Source organism: Zalophus californianus, chromosome 2, assembly GCF_009762305.2.
Source record: "Zalophus californianus isolate mZalCal1 chromosome 2, mZalCal1.pri.v2, whole genome shotgun sequence".
Taxonomy (NCBI): domain Eukaryota; kingdom Metazoa; phylum Chordata; class Mammalia; order Carnivora; family Otariidae; genus Zalophus; species Zalophus californianus.
The window spans coordinates 149,770,638-149,790,510 of NC_045596.1; the positions used below are offsets into that span (position 1 = coordinate 149,770,638).

General features: G+C 49.1%; 1 protein-coding gene across 5 annotated transcripts in view; it reads right to left on the bottom strand.

Annotated features, from left to right (window-relative positions):
* Positions 1–817: 817 nt before the first annotated feature.
* Positions 818–19,873, bottom strand: part of GATA4 (GATA binding protein 4) — an 80,194-nt gene continuing 61,138 nt past the window's right edge. For 4 of the 5 annotated variants that reach the window (XM_035726421.1, XM_027600546.2, XM_035726422.1 and 1 more), the window contains 5 exons: positions 11,091–11,260; positions 9,736–9,861; positions 5,770–5,857; positions 4,102–4,250; positions 818–2,688 (listed from right to left, as the gene is read on the bottom strand). In XM_035726421.1, coding sequence (XP_035582314.1) covers positions 2,506–2,688; positions 4,102–4,250; positions 5,770–5,857; positions 9,736–9,861; positions 11,091–11,260 — 716 coding nt within the window. In that variant the 3' untranslated portion in view covers positions 818–2,505. The remainder of the gene's footprint in view (positions 2,689–4,101; positions 4,251–5,769; positions 5,858–9,735; positions 9,862–11,090; positions 11,261–19,873) is intronic. The other variant, XM_027600547.2, reaches the window with a different exon arrangement.

Here is a 19,873-nt window from a genome sequence, read left to right on the forward strand (position 1 = left end):
GTGGTATCTACATCTACTTAGTAGGTTTAACTATTCCTTAGCAAATTTAAAAGCTTTTCTGATTTTACATAAAATATTGTCCTAGTTTTCTTTCCTCTTACCTGCTCAGAAACATTAGGGGTGCCGTGAAAGGTCAAAGCCACCAGTTGCCCGTGGGTTTGGCAAAAGCCAGTTGAGTGCAAGAGGCAGCCACCACCAACAGTTCTGAATGGGGGCAGGTTTGCTTGTCTGGGTCCCGTCCCACAGGTGCCTTGGGACCCCCGCCCCCACTCCCAGCCCACCTTTACAAGGAAGCAATTAAGCAATTCTGTTGCCCAAGTAGGTGAAGACAAATGGATAAAGAAGTTTTCATCTCCTCTCTAGAAGCTTCTTTGGATCAAACCATAAAGAAATGGAAGAGGGCAAGGACAAGTCAGGGTGATCTTAAACTACATGGGCTGGACGGACCACTGCCCTGTGCTCTGCCTCATGCCCCACCCCTGCCAGTCCCGAGGAAAGCTCTAGAAATGGCTCCCTTCATCAGGCAACAATTGTTGGGCCTTAGGAACTTTAGTTAACGGCTGGCCCAACCATCTCTTAGGAAACCAAAGCCTAGAGGTTACCCGGCAAGGTTGCAAACTACCCAGTAGCAGGGTTGGGATGAGTGTTCTTTTCACTAGCCACCATCACATACAGAGGAAGTCCTGGGCAGCTGCCATAAACGATGGAAAGGAGAACACGACTTTATGCTGCCTGTGAGCAGATTGGCGAAGGGGCCTCCGTGGCTCAAGACTGACTTGCAAAGGGCAGCATCGAACCTCCCAGTACTGACCTCTGAGGGAGGAGAAGGAAAAGAGGAGTACAGATAAATTTATTAGTTAAATACTGATTTTACAGCCATTTCACCTTAAGACAATGTTAACAGGTTCGTGGGTTAGGGAAGGTACACGAGGGTGGCCTTCGTGGAAGAAAGCAATGTAAATGATGATTAAAACAGAATCTTGGTTTAAAAATATTCACTGCTACAGCCAGTAGGATTTGGGGGTCGGGAGCTGGGCATCTGGGGGGAGGATGTAGGAAGGCCACAGTCATCTAGAGCTCTGCTGCTGATGAGGACCAGGAAGGAGGAGTCTCTGTGAGCCCCAGCATCACGGGCAGAAACAGCAACATGGAGAAAAGAAGGCCAATTCCAGAAGAGCACAGAGCCGGAGACTCCCTCAGGGCCCACCCTCGGTGTCTTCTCTTATCGGTCATCATCTTTGCGTCTGAGTTTGGTTTTGTTGTGTTTGTTTGCTTTGAAGTGATGTTGCGACGTCCCTAGCTTTCTGCCTCTGGCACAAGAGACTTCTGCTGGGGAAAGGATGCAGGTGCCGCTGCTCACCACCCCTTGGATGAACTCAGCCTGCTGTCTGCCTAAGAGGCCCAGCTCCGCAGAACAAGAGCAGCGTCCGCGAGATCCAAGTGCAAGCGAGCCAGAATCCACGGAAAGCCTCTGCCCACCCCGGGGACGGTGTCCACCAGACACGCTCTCCAGAAGGATCTCAAGTCTTAGATGAGTGTTTGTCAAACCTGCTTTAGCAACAGAACCTTTTTGTACATACTCGGGACCCGCCTGTATGTGATAGGGTGGATGAAGGATTGGGGGACAGTTGTGGGGGAGACTGCTGTGTGGCTAAACTGCCGAGCTCTTGTTCTGCAGAGGGAGAGACCTGTTCAAGCCGAAGGCAGAGCTGAATCACTCAGCAGTGGAAGGGCTTTTTATTTTCAGAGGCCTTGCAGAGTGAGAAGGAGTGGAGGTTTGAGCCGTGGGCCGGGGAAACGAACTTGGGAGAGGCGAAGTTGCCAAGTTGTGATTTTGCCAAAGGCACACCCTGCAGTGGGTGAAGCGGCCCTCTCCTCCATCTCCCCATGAAGCATTCAGTAACATCGGGGCTAAACTCAACGTTTCTGGGGTCAAGATTCGGTACTGAGGAATGCAGGGGTGGGCCAAGCCTGAAGGGGGAGTGCCGGACAGGGGCAGCAGCGGCCCGGAGGGGCTTGTCGCATCCACATGCGTGTCAAACAGGTGCCCTGGTTCAGGCTGGACCAGAGATCCCAGCGCCTTGACCCCTCCCCCCACCCTCAGATCCCCAGTGCTGGGAACACCATGGGAAAACCACCATCTTAGGCGACCGTGGTGGAAGGGTAGGGGAGGACATCTCATCTCTTGTGCGGGAGGGGTGGGGTGGAAAACAAGAAACAAGTCTCTTACTCCACAGAAGGGACTTAAATGTGCTCATAGTGAAGGGTGGGTTCTTCCAGATCAGAGTTTGGGCTCTTTCCAGTAGCCCACCCTTGAAAAGGCATCCGATAAAATCCAACACCCACTTCCCCTAACCAAATTGTCAATTTCAAGTTTCTTCCCAGTTGTTCTTCTGGAGTCATTCCCCAACAGAGCGGGCTGGCTCCCAGGAGCCCAGACCCTCATCTCTGCTGTCCTCCAAGTCCCAAGTCCGTGCAGGAATATGAGGAGGGAAGGAGGTGACATTATGCAGTGATTATGTCCCCATGACTGTCAGCCAAGGCCAGGCTATTCCAAGGGTCCTGCTTGGAGCTGGCCTGCGGTGACTGGCTGACGGAAGATGCATAGCCTTGCGGGGAGAGCTTCAGGGCCGAGAGGACTGGGTGGATGGAGGGCCCATGGCCAGACATCGCACTAACTGAGAACGTCTGAAAGCAAAAAGCGCAAGATGAGCTCAATGGAATCACTCCTGGGGGGCTCAGGAACAGGGGGTCTGGGCTGGGGAGGGGAGCCCCATGACACAGATGTCCCTAAGCTAGTTCCCAGCCCTAGGAAAGGGATGAGGGGAGAGGGCCCAAGGACAAGGGCAGGAGAAGACACCAAGTAGCCCTTGTCTCCGTTCTTCCTAACCCCTGTGCTGTGGGTGGGACGTGAAGGGTCTATGTGATTCATTCACTTCTTCTGAGCACTGGGACCCAGTAGGTGTGTGGATACTGTGGCTTCTCCGAAGGCTCTGATAAGTTACATGAGACATTTTCTATGGTCTTATCACCACTGGATCTCCATGCCCAGAAGAGGCTCCTGGCTCTCCTGGTTCTATGGGACCAGCCTCTTTACCCTGACAGTAAAAGGCTCTTTAGGATACAGCCTCCCTCAAGCGCATGCGGAAAACAGATCAGAATTAACAGGAAACTGTAACCAAGTGTGGGACTATCCCAAACCCAAATAGGGGAACCCAAGAGGGAAGGGGTTGGGGAGTAGGAATACCATCATATTCGAAAGAGGGAAATGACAGTACTGCTAACCTGTCTTCTGGACACATGTTTGAAGCTGAAGCTGTAGTTGACCCTCATTAAATGGCACCCTGCCTGTGACCTCCTCACCAATCCCCTGTGCCCACCCACCCTGCCCTCTAGTGTCCACACCTTTGCTCATGCCAGGAGGGTCCTCTTCCTCCCCTCCTCCTGTTAAAATCTATCCATCCTGGGGGGCGCCTGGGTGGCTCAGTAGGTTAAGTGTCCGCCTTCAGGTCAGGTCACGGTCCCAGGGTCCTGGGATCGAGCCCCACATCGGGCTCCCTACTCAGCAGGGAGTCTGCTTCTCCCTCGGCCCCCCCACTTGTGCTCTCTCTTGCGCGCCTTCTCTAATAAATAAAGTCTTAAAAAAAAAAAAATCTATCCATCCTTCAAGGTCAAGGCCAAAGCACCTCTCACTTAGGAGACAGACTTGCCTAGAAAGCCCACGCACCACCTTCCACAGCCTGCTATACTCGTACCGCCATCCCTCAATGCACACAGTCCGACTCGGGTTGTGGTTGTGCCCTAATGCGTCCTTCCCCACAACCTGTGTCCGAAGGCCCCGGCATGGAGGAGCTACTGAACATTTGTGTGTCACCGCTGTGTGCCCCAATCATTGTAACTTGATCCGATGTGCTGAAACAGACCCTTATGCAGACAAGCCCCTAGCCTCGGGTGGGGCCCCAGGGGCACCAAGCAGCTCCTGCTGCGACCTGCTGAGGCCCGGCTACAGCCTCCGTGTTCCAGGGCTGACCCAGCCACCTGGTCCTTGGCAGTGTACCACCGTCCCCCAGGCGGTCCCATCTCCCCACCTGGGGACTGTACCTGGGACATGGAGCTGCTGTGCCCATAGTGGGACGACAGCCCGGGCTCTGTCTTGATGGGGCGCATCTCTTCGCTGCTGCTGGTGACGGCGTTGCTGGAGTTGCTGGATGCGCTGCTGGTGGGAGGCAGGCTCTCACCGCCCGAGGGACCTGGAATGAGGCAGAGTCAGGCCACCCAGGCCACGGGCAGGGGCAAATGGATGGCGGTCCTTGGAGACAGCCAGGGTAGGTCTGTGCTAACCGCTTTATTTAGATTTGCTGGGGAGTGAAGCAGCGTCCTTCATCAGTGCCGGGCAACAACGGTTCTCAGAATGGGACACATGAAAATACCAGAATTTCAAGGGAAGTTTTTCAAGTGATGGGCTCACCACCCCTTATTCCAAATCCTTGAGACCACGTGTGTTTCAGGATTCAAAAGTGTTTGGATTTTGATACTGTATGTTAGGGTACTTCCAGTGGAGCCTGAGACAACACCCCATAATTAAATACACTCATGGTTCTGCAGCAAAACATGTGAATCTTCACACATGGGACAAATAAAGACTATAAATAGCTGGAGTCTGTTCAGATTAGGTTTCACTGCCAGAGGCAGCTCCCTGGATTTGGAATTTCAGACTGAACCAAATGCTTGCTCTCTCTGTCACCACAACATGTAAGGAGATGAAGTTCCCCAGGGGAAGGTGCTGTACTTATAAAACAGTGTGGACACAGGCAGAAAGGCTGAGGACCATTGGTGTAAGACACAGAAAATTCTAACGAGACATACTGCCAGCAGGGGTAAGCCATTGTGGAATCTGGGAACGGAGAACTTTGGTCATGTTCTTGGTAGTGGAAAGGGGAAATTTGTCTGTTTTTCATGCCTTAGATTAAAAGATAAACTTTCCATCGGATCAGCTGATTTATTTCCTCTGCAATGGCAGCATGTTCCCGTGAAATCTTTAATTTGGTAGCAGTACTGAGGAGGGAGTGCTCTTGATAGGAGCATGAGTTGTCCTCATTCTTCATCTAGAAACTGAGAAGGCAAAGTGGCACATGGACAGAATATGGACCCGGAAGTGTAAAAACTTGGGTTTTTATTCCAGGTCTACTCCCTCACCGCTGTGTGACTCTAGTTAAGTCACTAACCTCTCTGTGCCTCAGTTTGCTCAAGAGTAAAATGGGGATAATGGGTCACATGGGGGTCTTCAAGGACCAATGAGCTACTAATGGTAAAGCAGCTTTCTAAAATGCTAAGTACTACCTGATGTTAACTATACACTGGCTTACAAATCAAGCTGTTGTGAACAGGACTAATGAGATCCTCCTAGATCCCAGTTATCTCAAGGAGAATAGAGAGGAACTGAGCTCTAGAGTGGCTGGCTGCAGCACCGAAGATGGAGGGATGAGTAGTTCTCCTTCTGGCCCCCATCCGGTCCAGCTGGCCCCCTGTGGCCTTTGCAACTGACAGTGATCATGCACCTTGAATTAAGCCTGCTTCAAAAGCTCCCCAAATGTTGCGTGGTGATGCTACTTTTCCCTGGGTTATCATTCTGTCCTGAATAGCTGGGGCTGGACAATGCTATCATGCCTCCGTAGCCTGGGCTGGCCCACCTAACTAAGAATACCTGATTTTCACATACTCCAAGGGCCACTGAGTTGTCCTATAGTTACACACAGTTCTTTTCCTCACCTGCCGGTGTCTTAGATTTATTAAGATTCTTCGGCTTCCGTTTTCTGGTTTGAATCCCCTCTTTCCGCATTGCAAGAGGCCTTGGGACCTAGAGGATTACAAGTCAATATATATGGTTTTCCACTTGTATGTGATCTGCTACAGTATTTAAACATGCACACATACTATGAGAAGGCAACATCTAAGCAATTCCTCCACAAACCTTGGGGCTGGGACTAGGTGAATCAGCCCCTGGCACGCCTGCTGAGAAAGAAATCAAGTATGTATTGAGATCCTATACTACGTGCTGTTTGTTACACTCACCCTGGAGAAATGGAGGCTTAAAGGCACCATTCCTTCCCTCCAGAGCTTCAGTTGACTGGGAAAGACAGACAAGCAGGAAACAACCAGACTCATAAGTGATCTGGGAGAACGGAGAAGAAACACTAAACTGTGTCCCCAGCTGGGGAGGAGAGGAAGTGGCACGTGACCATATCAATGAAGGCTTCACTCAGGAGGTGATGCCTAAGTTGTGGGAGGTTGTCGAGTAGACAAGGGGCAGGCATTTCAGGCAGCAGGAACAGTATTTGCAAAAGCCTTTAGTGTATCAGCAAAATCAGGATACTATGAAAGTGAAAAGGGGGTGCTATTAATAATTATGCTAAGAAAATAGGCGGAGGCTGGGACAGCCCCAGTGAATTGAGACATCAAGTCACTCTACCTAGAGCAGCTCAGCATTGCATTAAGTCTGGTTGGAGCCAACCGCAGTCTTTCCGTGGGGGGGTGGGGAGCAAAAAGAGATCATGTTGGGGAGACTGCCCTGTGGCCAGGTCCAGAGATAAACAGTCCATGGACAACACTTTTATTGCACTGACTTCTCATAAACAAGCAGTGACTATCAGGTGTCATGCTCTTGAACCATTCACAGGTGCCTAGACAAGGGTCTGGGGAGGAGGCTTGTTGGATCACCTTTCTAGTATTTTTAAATAGTGTGCCTTCCCCGCATCTGGTTTCTCTTAGTTCAGGCCAACCAAATCTTTTAGCTCCTGGTCTGTGCTTGTCTCCTGTATGGGACTCATAACGGCCATGCTTGAAATACTGAAAGACAAGTAATTACCACTTCAGAGATTAAACATGGAATGGTTAAGAGAGAGGTGCAGCAGATTAGGTGAACTTGAACCTGCCTTCTAGATCAGTATTTCCACCTTTGGAGGGAAGTGTCCTCTCCTCCCGCCAGCCCCCCACCCTGCCTTGGCCCACTTGAAGCCCATCCTGACCTCAGAAGAATATAGCCCTCATGTTTTTCCCCACCAAGCTCAGTACTTCTTTAAAAAAATTTGTAGTAAAATACACGTAACATAAAATTTATCATCTTAACCCTTTCCAGTCGTGTTAAGTATATTCACATTGTTGTGCAACCATCACCACCATCCGTCTCCAGAACACTTCTCATCTTGCAAAACTGAAACTCTGTACCCGTTAACCATGAACTCCCTATTTCCCCCTCTGCCAGCCCCTGGCAGCCCCCATTCTACTTTCTGTCTCTATGAGTTTGATTAGTCTGGGTACCTCAAGTAAGTAGAATCATATGAGACTTGTCCTTCTTGTATGATTGACTTCTTTCACTTAGCATAATGACTTCAAGGTTCATCTATCTGGTACTATGTGTCAAAATTTACTTCCTTTCAGGGCGCCTGAGTGGCTCAGTCGGTTAAGCGTCCACCTTCAGTTCAGGTCATGATCCCAGGGTCCTGGGATCGAGTCCCACATTGGGGTCCCTGCTCAGTGGAGAGTCTGCTTCTCCCTCTGGCCCTCCCCCTGGCTCGTGCTCTATCTCTCTTGCTCTCTCTCAAAAATAAATAAATGAAACAACAACAACAAAAAGAATTTACTTCCTTTTAAAGGCTGAATGGTATTCCATTGCATGGACAGACCACATTTTGCTTACCCAACTGTGGACACTTGGGTTGCTTTCACCTTTAGCTATTGTGAAGAATGCTGCTGTGGACATGAGGACACACATTTCTGTTCAAGGCTCTGATTTCAATTCTTTTTGGATCTATGCCCAGAAGTGGGATTGCAGGCTCATATGCTAATTCTATTTTTTAATTTTTTGAGGATATAAATTTTTTTAAAGATTTTATTTATTTGTCAGAGAGAGAGAGAGAGAGAATGCACAAGCCGGGGGAGCAACAAGCAGAGGGAGAAGCAGGCTTCCCACTGGGCAGGGAGCCCAGTGTGGGACTCGATCCCAGGACTCTGGGATCATGACCTGAGCTGGAGGCAGACGCTTAACTGAGTGAGCCACCCAGGCGTCCCGAGGACACAATCTTTTTAAAACCTGCATGATATTCCTTTCTCCATTTCTTCTACCATTCCCCTATTGAGGAACAAGAGTTTCTTTAACCATTTCCCTACTGAAGGTTTTTTTTCTCCATTTTCTCTATCATGGTGATTCAACAAACATCCTTGATACACTTTTCTGCAGAAAGAAGTATGTTTTCTTATGAATGTTCTTAACTATATTTTTGGCTTTTTTTTTTCTCACTAACAAGAAAACATGGTACATTTCTCACGATGAGCACCCGAATAATGTACAAAACTGTTGGATCACTGCGGCACCTGGGTGGCACAGTTGATTAAGTGTCTGACTCTTGGCTTTGGCTCAAGTCATGATCTTAGGGTTGTGAGATCGAGCCCTCTATCGGGCTCCATGCTCAGCACCAATTCTGCTTAAGACTCTCTCTCCCTTTCCCTCTGCCCCCTCCTCTCCCTCAAAAAAAAAAAAAAAAAGAATTGTTGAATCACTGTATTGTACACCTGAAACTAAAATAACACTGTATGTTAGCTACACTGGAATTAAAATTAAAGAACTAATAAAAAGATAAAGAAAGAAGACATGAAAAGATTCATGAAGACTAAGGTAGTACTGCCCCTCCCACCCCTCTCCCATCAATTTTGTCCCCACGAGGCAATTGGAGGACCAGCCTGTTACGTTTCTTACATTTGGAAAACGTTCTCAAACGTGTATGCACACATACAGATCTATACACGTATGTACATGTGTATTCATCCATCCATCCATCTATATCTGTGCGTGTATTTAACACACCCTCACCCCCATAGTATGGGGTCATACTATGTGTATTACTTCTCAATGTGCTTTTTTGTTACTCCAGGGCAAGATACATGGCTCTAACTTAGTATTTTTTAAATTTCTGCACAATATTCCACATCATACTACTGCCATAATTTACTCAACCATTCCTTTACGGGGCTTTGTGATGGTTTCTAGTTTTTGCCACTACAAATACTGCAGCAATAAATAGCTCAAACATCATTACGTACTCATTCTTTTATTGTTTTACTGGCTAGTTTCCCAAAAGCAGAGCTGCTAAATCAAAAGATATGTGTGTTTATCCTTAATAAGTACGGCCAGGGGCACCTGGGTGGCTCACTCAGTTGAGTGTCTGCCTTCGGCTCAGGTCATGATATCTCAGAGTCCTGGGATTGAGCCCCGCATCAGGGAGCCTGCTTCTCCCTCTCTCTCTGCCTGCTACTCCCCTGGCTTGTGCTCTCTCTCTATCTGTCAAATAAATAAATAAAATCTTAAAAAAAAAAAAAAGTAGTGTCAGGTTAATTTCTTAGTGAATACTTGCAGTACGTCACATGCAAATCAATAACAGATGAGAGTATTCCCCCAAATCCACACCAGCATTTGACCACGCCAGCACCTGAGCTGGGACTCCCAGCCTCTAGGAATGTGGAAATGAATGTCTGTTGTTTACAAGCCACCCAGGCCATGGGGTTTTGTTACGGCAGCCTCTAAGATCCCTTCCAAATCCAAGTGTCTTTGCTAAGAAGGAAACAATGACATTGAGTTTGCAAGCGAGTCAGAGTGGAAGGACAGAATGCTGGGCGGTGGGTGGGGTTGCGGGGGGGGGGAACACGCCGGTGCGCGGGGCCGGGGGCAGGGCGGCTACTTACGCCATGGAGCTTCATGTAGAGGCCACAGGCATTGCACACCGGCTCACCCTCAGCGTTGCGGCGCCACAGCGTGGTCGTAGTGGTCTGGCAGTTGGCACAGGACAGGCCCACTCGGCGGGAGGCAGACTGCAACAGAGAAGACAGACCCTTGGAGTCCAAGCCGAAGGCAGGCGCTGCTGCTTTTCCCTCACGGGGAGCGCCAAGGGCCTGGCCAGCCCTGAATGGGTGGCAGGGTCAGCGGTAAGAGCCCCGAAGGAGAACCTCGGAGCAGCCGAGGCGCTGATTCTCCCCTCACCTAAGCCACTGGGGGGGGGGGGGGCGGAGGGGGGATGAGAACAAAGACTTCGGTGGCAGGGGGAGTAGAGTGGACTCTAGTTCTCACTGGAATCAGTGGCATATCAATCATTCACCAGACAGAGGGCCCTGGGAGCAGAAGAGCTTTCCTCAAAAGGAGAATAAATGGGGGCTTCGGGTGGGGGAAGGGTGCTGGGGGAAGAATTATCGTATTCAAGTGTCTTCAAAGGATGGATGGGCCTTAGGATCCCAAGAAAGGTAAACGTCAGGGTTTAACCGCTCCGTTCCTCCCTCCCTAATATACACGAAAGCTAATTTGTGTTGGTCAAAATCAAATCATACTAGAAAAGACCACGGAGCAGAGAGCCAAAAACCCCTTTTTGTACTCTTTCCCGGCCTTAGGGCCCAACACACACTGCTTAATCTGCCCGCTGCGCTTCAGGTTTTATTAACCAATCAGCTGAAAACAGGGTTACGGAGAAGTTCCCCGTCCTCCTGGGGTTGAGGTGAAAACAGGAGCTGTCCAAGGCAAGGCTGGACTGGGAACCAGGAAGCCTGGACTCTGATTCTAGACAGGACACTCGGTATCCCTATGACCGTGGGCGAGGTTAGCTTTGTTGAGCCTCACTTTTCACTTCTGCATAATGAAGGGGTTAAACTAAATGGTCTGGAACATCCTTGCAGCTGGAGCTAACTCTAAAGATATGAGATATTACTGTGTTGCCACCCAGCCACCCAACCCCTCCACAAACACCATCTTTTTAAAGATGGCTTGAGGGGCGCTTGGGTGGCTCAGTCAGTTAAGCGTCTGCTTATGGCTCAGGTCATGATGCCGGGGTCCCAGGCAGCAGGAATTCTGCTTCTCCCTCTCCCTCTGCTGCTCTCCCCGCTTGTGCGCTCTCTCTCTCTCATTCTCTGTCAATAAATTAAATCTTTTTTTAAAAAATGAAAAAAAAAATGACCTGAAGTCCAAAATTCAGAACCTGGGAATTCAGAATCAAAGCGTGAGCCCCGAAGCCAGGTGAGAAGGGTGGACTTGAGCAGTTGGCGCACTTGCTTACCAGCCGGCGCTGGGGCTTGATGAGGGGCCGGTTGATGCCGTTCATCTTGTGGTAGAGGCCACAGGCATTGCAAAGGTAGTGCCCCGTCCCGTCGCGCCTCCAGAGCGGGGTGGACATGGCCCCACAGTTGACACACTCTCTGCCTTCCGAGAAGTCATCAAACATATCTACTGGGTGAAAAGTAAGACAGAGGATTAATTCTTTCGGTTTGTGCCCAGAAACCTTACCTTGGAGAATCCAGAGGCCAAGGAAATAATGCCTTTTCCCTGAAAGGAGTAAAAGATGGATCAGCTCGGGCTGCCTCCCTTTTCCTGACTCGGCTTGGCTCACAGGACTGTCGGGAAGTGGACATTCCTACTCCTGGGCATTGCACACAGAGCACAAGACCCAGGTCACAAGGAAAGAAAGACTTGGGCAGCGACCACCAGCAGCCTGCGTTTTAGTCCCTCTCTCTCTTTCAGAGCCGGTGGCCCTGAGGTTCTCACCCAGCACTGAATTCTGCCCAGACCTTCCTCCTCTCTTTTTTTCCCTTTAAAACTGAGATTCTTTTTCCCTTTCAATACAAATACAAAATCAAACAAACAAAAAAAGATTTATTCCAGGGAAATTAGAAAATAAAATGTGTGAAGAAAATACAAATCATATGTAATCCTGTGACTTCAAGATCACCAGTTATTAACATTTTGTTCTATTATATCCTTTGCAATATTTTATATATTGACATATACTTTGCCTAGTCGAGGTCAAGCTATATAATTTTGAACCTATTTTTTTCACATAATACCAAGGCATTTTTCCCACATTAGAAATTCTTCATAAACTCATTTTAGCATAGTATGGTATCCCGTCTTATAAACGTGCCATCCTCATTATCATTAAACTTTTACTTAATCCCTACCTGGTTTCTGATTCCCGTTTTGTAAATACTGCTCATTTTGTGCACAAATCTTAGCATTTCTGCCTATTCCTTAGGATACTCCCCTAGGAGTAGAATTACTGAACCAAAGGGACTACATTTTTGGAAAGTTTTTGAAATTTTCAAACCGCCCTGCAAAAAGGGCTGTGATCCATTTTCGTTCATTTTTGCATTTCAATATAACTGTATGATATACTGTATCACAGTTTGACACTTTTTCCTGCTTATTGGTACATAAAATACAGGTCCATATTGTAAGCAACTGTGACTTAGAGTCACTCACACTTCCGTGGGCACATTGCCACCACTCAGTCTCCTGCACTCGCTCACCACCCCCAGCCCCGCTCCCCACCACCTCTATTGCCCAAGTCTATAGGATTTTACAATTGACAAATTTCACTTATGCCCATTTCAGTTGCCCTGCTGATATAGGCTGGGCCAAGTTTCTTATTCTCATGATCTGTATAAAACCTGGCTGAGAATTCCAGAAGTCTCCCTGACTCCATGTACCCTGCTTCCTAGCCTGAAAAATATTTTATATCCTATCCAGATTTTCTGTCCCTAAATGCAGCTACCCTGGTGTTCAGATTGTTCTTGTCCTACCACCAGAGGCAAGAGTGGATTCTTCTCTTGTAACGGGGTGGGGGATATCTGGAGAGGAGGGGTTTTAAGAGCTCTCCCTCTACCGGGACTTAGCACTGGGTTTTAAGGTCACACATTCTGCTAGTTCTGTGGCCCAGCTACTTGCTCTAAGGGAACGTGAGCTGAAGAAGAGGATGGTGGGGGGCCCTCCCCTCAACTCTGGGCATACAAACAGTCATTTGCACCTGCAAACAAGTAGCTGTGTGTCCACACCGAGTCAACAATGTGCAGGTGTGAGGGGCTATTTGCTCAGGCCAGGGAGCTGAGCACACACCGGTCACAAGAGAGGCTATTTTTGCACCTGGGTCACACCGAGAACCCTCCCGCAAGGTCACCTGCTTTCAGAGCCGCACACAAAAGGACAACTCCCATCCCAGTTTTCTTCCCCACGCCTGGGTGAGGCAAGGAATGCGCCCACACGCCACCTCCACCTCCAGACCCGCAAGTGCTGCCCTTGTCCTGGGCCGGTCAACCCCGTTCCCTCAGCCAAGGCCTTCCCCTGAGGCCAGGGGAGTTCACAGAAGGACTCTGGAGCAAGGAGAGGCGCTTGCAATGTCGGCCTTTGGTTGGGGGTTTGCAGCGAACACTAGATGGCACTAGAGCTTCAAAATTGAACCAATACACGGCATTCTAGCCTAAACCATGCTTGGGGATGGAGGACTGTTTCAGATCATGTTCCCAGTCCAAACCTAATGCGACCCGCTTATTCTTTTTTTTTTAATGGAAAGATTTAAACACGCTCAAAAGTGGACAGAATGAACTCATTTTTTTTAAAGATTTTATTTATTTGACAGAGAGAGACTGAGAGAGGGAACACAAGCAGGGGGAGTGGGAGAGGGAGAAGCAGGCTTCCCGCGGAGCAGGGAGCCCGATGCGGGGCTCGATCCCAGGACTCAGGGATCACGACCTGAGCCGAAGGCAGACACTTAACGACTGAGCCACCCAGCGCCCCGTGAACTCTTATTTAATCATCATCCAGCTTCCAACAATTTGTGGCCAGTCTTGTCCCATGTCTCTCTCTCTCCACCCTCTTTCCTCCATCCTGTATAATTGAAGGAAATCCCAGACATCCTACCATTTCATTCATAAATATTCCAGTACGTAGCTCTCACAGATAAAGAATCACACTCTCCTCCCTTTAAAGATAGTAAACTGGGGGTGGCTGGGTGGCTCAGTCCGTTATGCATCTGCCTTTCGGTCCTGGGATTGAGTCCCACATAGGGCTTCCCTGCTCAGTGGGGAGTCTGCTTCTCCCTCTGCCCCTCCTCCCTGCTTGTGCACTCTCTCTATCTCAAATAAATAAATCCTTTTTTAAAAAACCTAAAAAATAAATAAATAAAGCAAACCGGCCTCTTTCCCATGTTCTGGTTTACCTAAAGAAGCCTCCAGAGACAAAAATCTCATAATCTGGTCCTCTCTTTTGGAGGGGAGATCTCATCTCTTCACACTTCTGATTTTATATGAAGGGGCAGAATCTCACCGAAGGAGCCATCTGGGCAATTACAGTTTTCTCTGCCACTTACTGGCCTTAACTGAAACCCCAACACAAAGATTTGCCTTAGAAACTCCTTCACACTTGCCTCACAGAATAGGTTACACTCAAGGCAATTATTTTACTGGCCAGGGAAAGGCACTGGAGGTTGGCAAATATGTATTTGTCACCGACAAACATTTACTGAGCATCTGCTATTTAAGCACTCTGATAGATGTCCCAGAAGCTAAGAGGGAAACATTCTCAGAAGGCTGATAACTGAGGTGGGCAAATTGGGCCAAAATACCAATAATGAGTTAACAATATTGCTCAACTCATTTTCAGAACATACCTTAACCAAGATGGGATTTGGATGGCAGATACTTCTTGTCTAGCGTGGGAAGTGCAGAAGTCAGACCCAGATTGAAGGGTCAGGTGTTAATAACAGTAGCCAAAGAAGAAACGGGATAGGAGGTCAAGGCCGTGCTTCCTCAAGGCACCCTGTCAGATTGCACCAAGTCTCTCTACAATCCACTAACCCTCCAAATCTACAGAAGTTTCCATGTTTTCTACCAGAAAGTCTTGCCATCCAACCTACTCAAAAACAGGCTACAAAAGTTTAAATGCTTATTACAAAGCACTGTAACAATCGAGGAAAATGTTCACCCCAAACGTTAAATGAAAAGTGCAACACATGAACTGCCAGACCACCCTGAGGGCAGGTAAGACACTGAGAAGGAAGAAGTTTTTGTTAGGCTAGTTATTGTAATGTGGACTTTTCTTTCTTAAAAATGCCATTCTGGAATGCCATAGTTGCCTGTTTTCTACCTTGGGGTGAAGAAAGGAGAGAACGAAGTTCAAACCCTGCTGCTTAGCAGCCACCCTGCCAGAAGTGGGAGCTGATAGGCAGTGAGCCCCATACCAGCACAAACATCTGGTGGGGTGAACCCTGGTAACTTATGCCTTCATTAGAAAGGCGCTGAGTGGAACTTCCCAAAGGGCAAGTGGGCAGTGGCCTGAAGCCAGTTTCTCAGCCTGATTTCTAAGGGCACAGCTGTGACCTTCACTTATGAAAGCCCCACCTCTCCAGTGCTGGGCATCACGGCCATTGGTCCAACCACTTAGAAGGCAGTGGCAATCCAACTCTCTCGGAAATGGGTCAGCATTACACCGCATTGGAGGAAAGACTTGTAATAATAGTTGTAAAGTACTTTGCAAATAAGAGGAAAAACTCACAACAATGGCTGTAAAGTGCTTTGTAAACACCAAATGAGATAAGAGTGATGGATTATTGTTAGGTTTGGAGGGGTGGGGAGGGAGTGGGAAGACCAGGGACAAAGCTTGGTGCTGAGTTTTCGCAGGGGGAGGGAATAGATAAAAGAGCTAGGAGATTTGGGAATCTGACCTTTTCACCAAGCACAGGGGCGAGGGGGGGCCGTGCTCAGAATTGTGAATTGTGTCTCTCGGACTTGGCCAACTTGGAGACTTGCAGGCTGAGAAGGAACTGGCAGCCCGGTTGATAGTCTATACCTGTGAGGCGCCACAAGGCTACTGCTCACGGGAAATTGTAGTTACTGATATTTAGCAATCAGACACACAAAATGAATTAGGCCCTAACCCCATCCCCAGGAATGGGGATCAAACGCCTCACCTCCATCCATGAACCACTTAGGAAAACACTGTTCTTAAAGAGGGAAGCAAACTCAGCCTGATTTCTGAGGCATCCGATTTCATAGGGATGTTCCTAGGAATTATGGCAGATTACTTCTACCCAAGTGCCTGAAAAGAAAAATGTGGGCCAGGAGGTTGAAGGATCCCACCCCTGACTTCCCCACAGAGAAGTGACGCAATCAAAGGCAAAGACTCCGACCTCTCCCCTGACCTGCTCCATCCATCTTGGGGAACCCACCCACAGGCAGGGCTAACAAGCAAGTCAGGGCTGGTGACGGAGGAGGAGTTCGGCTGCCTCCATTTTGACCTCAAACTCTTTAGTTGGGTTCTTTTTTCCAGCGTGTCTCTGGGCTCAGGCAGAAGACCCTAAGGGCAAAGCATCCCCTGCTGGGAATCAAAACTATCCCCTTTCTTAAGGAGGACTACCCTGAGCCAGCAAGACCCTGCTCCTGCTGGACTCCAGGACAGTGATGGGTTTGACTCTCACTGCCTACTTGCACGCACCCACCCATGTCTGCCCCCCGCCCATTTTCCTTACCTAAACCTGAGAGTATGTTCCAGGCTGTGAAGACAGCCTTTGGGACGCTAGTTCCCTGTTTCCCAGTATTAGCCTCACCAAAATAAATCCCTTTCTTGCTTCGCCTCAAAACTCTGCCTTTGGATTTTGTCAGTGGGGAGTGGCTGAACCCGGCCTGTGTAGGGCCCCGGAGCCAGGTGCTTTTGCACCCCTGCACCCCAGCTACACTGGGAGAAGGAAAGGAGGAAGAAGGAGAGGAGAAAAGTAGGAGGAAGAAGGGGAAGGAATCAGGGGCCAGGTTCATGGTTGGCAACGTGTGTTGGGCACTGCCTGAGAGCTGGATTTGTCTGCCCACCTGGGGACGTTGCCGGTGTGAATTCCAGCCCAACAGGTGGATGCCACAGAGCCTGGTTCTGCTCGGCCCTGGAAGTGCCCCTCAGGCCTTCCGTCTTTTGAGTGGCTTGCTCTTGCTAGGGAAAGCTGGGTCTTGGGCCAGAGCCCATGTTGAGCCCCCTGCTTCACCTTCACCCTTCACCCTCCTGACACTATCTGACCTCGGGCCCCCACCACTATTTCTGTGGGGGGCACTGAAGCCCAAACATTTGTCATGTGTCTGCTCTCCTGGCCCCTGTAGCAAGTGCTGGGCATAGAGATATATCAGACAAAACTGGGGCAAAAATCCCTGCTCAAAGTTGTTTTGGTCTAGCTGGGGATACACAACCCAAAACAAAGAATTATATGAAATGTGACAAACTGCAATGGCTCCTGGGCTCTATCACGCACCCCAACCCCTCCACCCTTAGCTGCACATCTTCAGTTGCCCTAGACCACGCTACAATCCATTTGGGGAGAGAAGACACGTGAACACAGTGGAAATTACCCATGCTCTGGGCAGCTATTCAATGCTCCGAAACAGAGGCCAGTGGGGATCCAAGGCCTCGGCAAAGAGAGAGGAGGTACCTGCCCAGAGACCTCCCCAGAGCCAAAGGGGCCTCAGGAACAAAGTCCCAAGCCCCACGCATATGTCCCTTGCTGAACCCCAGCCCTGTGTCCCATCCAAAGTTCACCAGAGACTGTGCCTGGATTTCCTGACAGCCCTGGCTCAGTCCTCCGGGCTGGCGCCTAGGGCTGGGGCATGAGGAGCAAACAAATCCTGAGGTTTTTCTGGCAGCCTAAGCCTTCTGTCTTCTGGGCTTTGTCAGGCTTGGCCTGTGACAGGGGGCTGCCAAGAGGAAGGCGGACACAGCTCAGGCAGCATCGGGCTGGCAGGGGTCAGCGCACCGAATCTGAAAGCTCCTGCAGCCACTGAACAGAAGCGGCTCCCGCCAGGCCTGGCCAGAGCGGCCCAGCGAAGCCCAGGGCCTCCACTTCTGAGCGCGGAGGGACAACATGGCAGCGCCTCACGGGGGTTGTCCGTTCCATTCTGACCGCGGTGCCGTGGGGTGCGGAACACTTTCAGCATCTTACAGACAACAAACGGACAATAATCTACATGAAACGTTTAGCATGCTACATTTCTTAATAGTCACTGAATAGTATGAGAGACCTTTAAACTTTTCTCCAGGTGAATATTGTCACTGCACTGGAAATAAACTTTCACCTTCACACACACACACACACACACACACACACACACACACACACACACACACACACACACACACACCACTGGCATTCATCTAGGAGCCTGGCTTCGGACTTGGAAGGAAAGTTAAAGAATGTGACTCAGGTTCAAAAAAAAAGAACACCCCACAAAGCAGCAAGAACATTCTGAGAGAAAGGAAAAAAGCACCAAAAACAAGAAGGGAGGAAGAGAGAAAGAACGAGAAAGCAAAAGGAGGAGGTGAGAGAACAAATGAGACTGGAGAAAAATATTTACAGCACATTGCCAAGAACTAATAGCCCCTAACACGCTAAGAGAAATGACAAATTCCAAGGGAAAGATGAGATGAAGGCTCCACCAGGTGACTGATGCCCCGTCACTGAAGGGACTATGGAAAGAGTCAACCATCTGTCTTTCCTTTCTGTGACAACTGCCCCTCCCTTGCAGATCTCCAAGCCCCCGAATATCTGCCTCTGGTCCTACCTGGTCTGGCCTCCTAGCGGGGGCAGAGTGGGAGGCCGGCCCGGAGGGCAGGCAATGGAAGAATGTTAATGTGGTTAACGTGGCTCAGAGAAGATCTTGCTGAATCAACCGCAGAGCTGGGACTGGAAACCCACACTCACTGACCAGTCTCTTAACCGTGGGCCCAGAATCCCACGAGCTCCAGCTCCTGACTTCACCATCCTGTTGGGGACCCAACCCTTTCCCCCAGCAGTGGATAGTGTCAACATGAACAGTTCAAAAATCAGAATATGGAAGACAGTTTAAGGTCACAATATCCCATGTTAGCAGCAGGGGCTCAAAAAGTCCAGGACCCATGGGTGCTCTGTTTTCCCAGCTCATCTGATCACAGAAGCGGCGGAAAGCACATCTGTTTCAATGCTCTTCAGCACACCAAACTGAGAAGTGCTCCCTAGCCTTCATTTTTGTGATTAGATTTTGAGACCTTCGAGAATCCTTACATGTGAGAATATAATTGCAGCATAAAGATTTCCCCACAAAATGCAGGGTCACTCACTAGCCCCAGGAGAAATTCTTGGTGTTTTGCTATTCGAGGTTGATCCTCAGCGATGATTAGGTCCTGGGCTTTCGGCATCGTACAAAGTTAAATCCATTAATGACAGAGATAGCCACATTGCTATTAAAAGTTCTATGATGTTAGGTACTGACAATATGACTTCGTTTGCCAGATCTGGAAATTAAACACTCATACACTCCCAGGAGAGGGTCATCACCTGTGATCCATGGGCTGGGATACCATCTTTAAAGGAGCCAAAAGAACAAAGCAAAGAAGGGAATACTCAAAGATTGTGTTGTGTTATCACTTCTATTTGTAAAACTTTCCCTAAAGTTGTTATTTTTGTCCTTCTAACAGTAAATGTTTTTACAAACACTGTTTTGCCCAGTTGTCTCCTCTGGGCTTCTCTCTCTGGGCTTCACTCTCCCTGCCTTCTGCCCATTACCATCCAGTGAATGAGAAGTCTAGAGTCTTCCCTGCGGGACCTCGGGAAGAGGCCCACGAAGTGTAAGCTAAGACCAGTTAGTGTGCAAGAGCCTGAGTCTCTACAGGCTGCCGTGTCCAGCGGGCATGGGGTCATGAAGCCCGCCCCCACACACCGACCCTCTTAAACCTGGAACCACACTGGCTTTCCTCTTTTCTGCCAGGTCTGACTAGGAGGCCATGTCTGATTCGTCCTCCAGAATGGGACACTTCTGAAGGAGAGGAGCTGATCACTAATTACTCTGGGACAACAGATTTAAAATCAGGATGTGTGGCCACTCTCAGCAGAATGTTGGCTGTGAGACCTCCAACTCTGACACTTATTCCCACCGTAGTCCCTACACTCATTTCTCCCCAGTGTCACCAAGTGACTTATTACTGGGCTGATTTACTGCCTCGCAGACAGAGTGCATGCAGAATGCAAGGAAAGAGGCGTGTAAAATCACTCTAAATGCTGGGCTC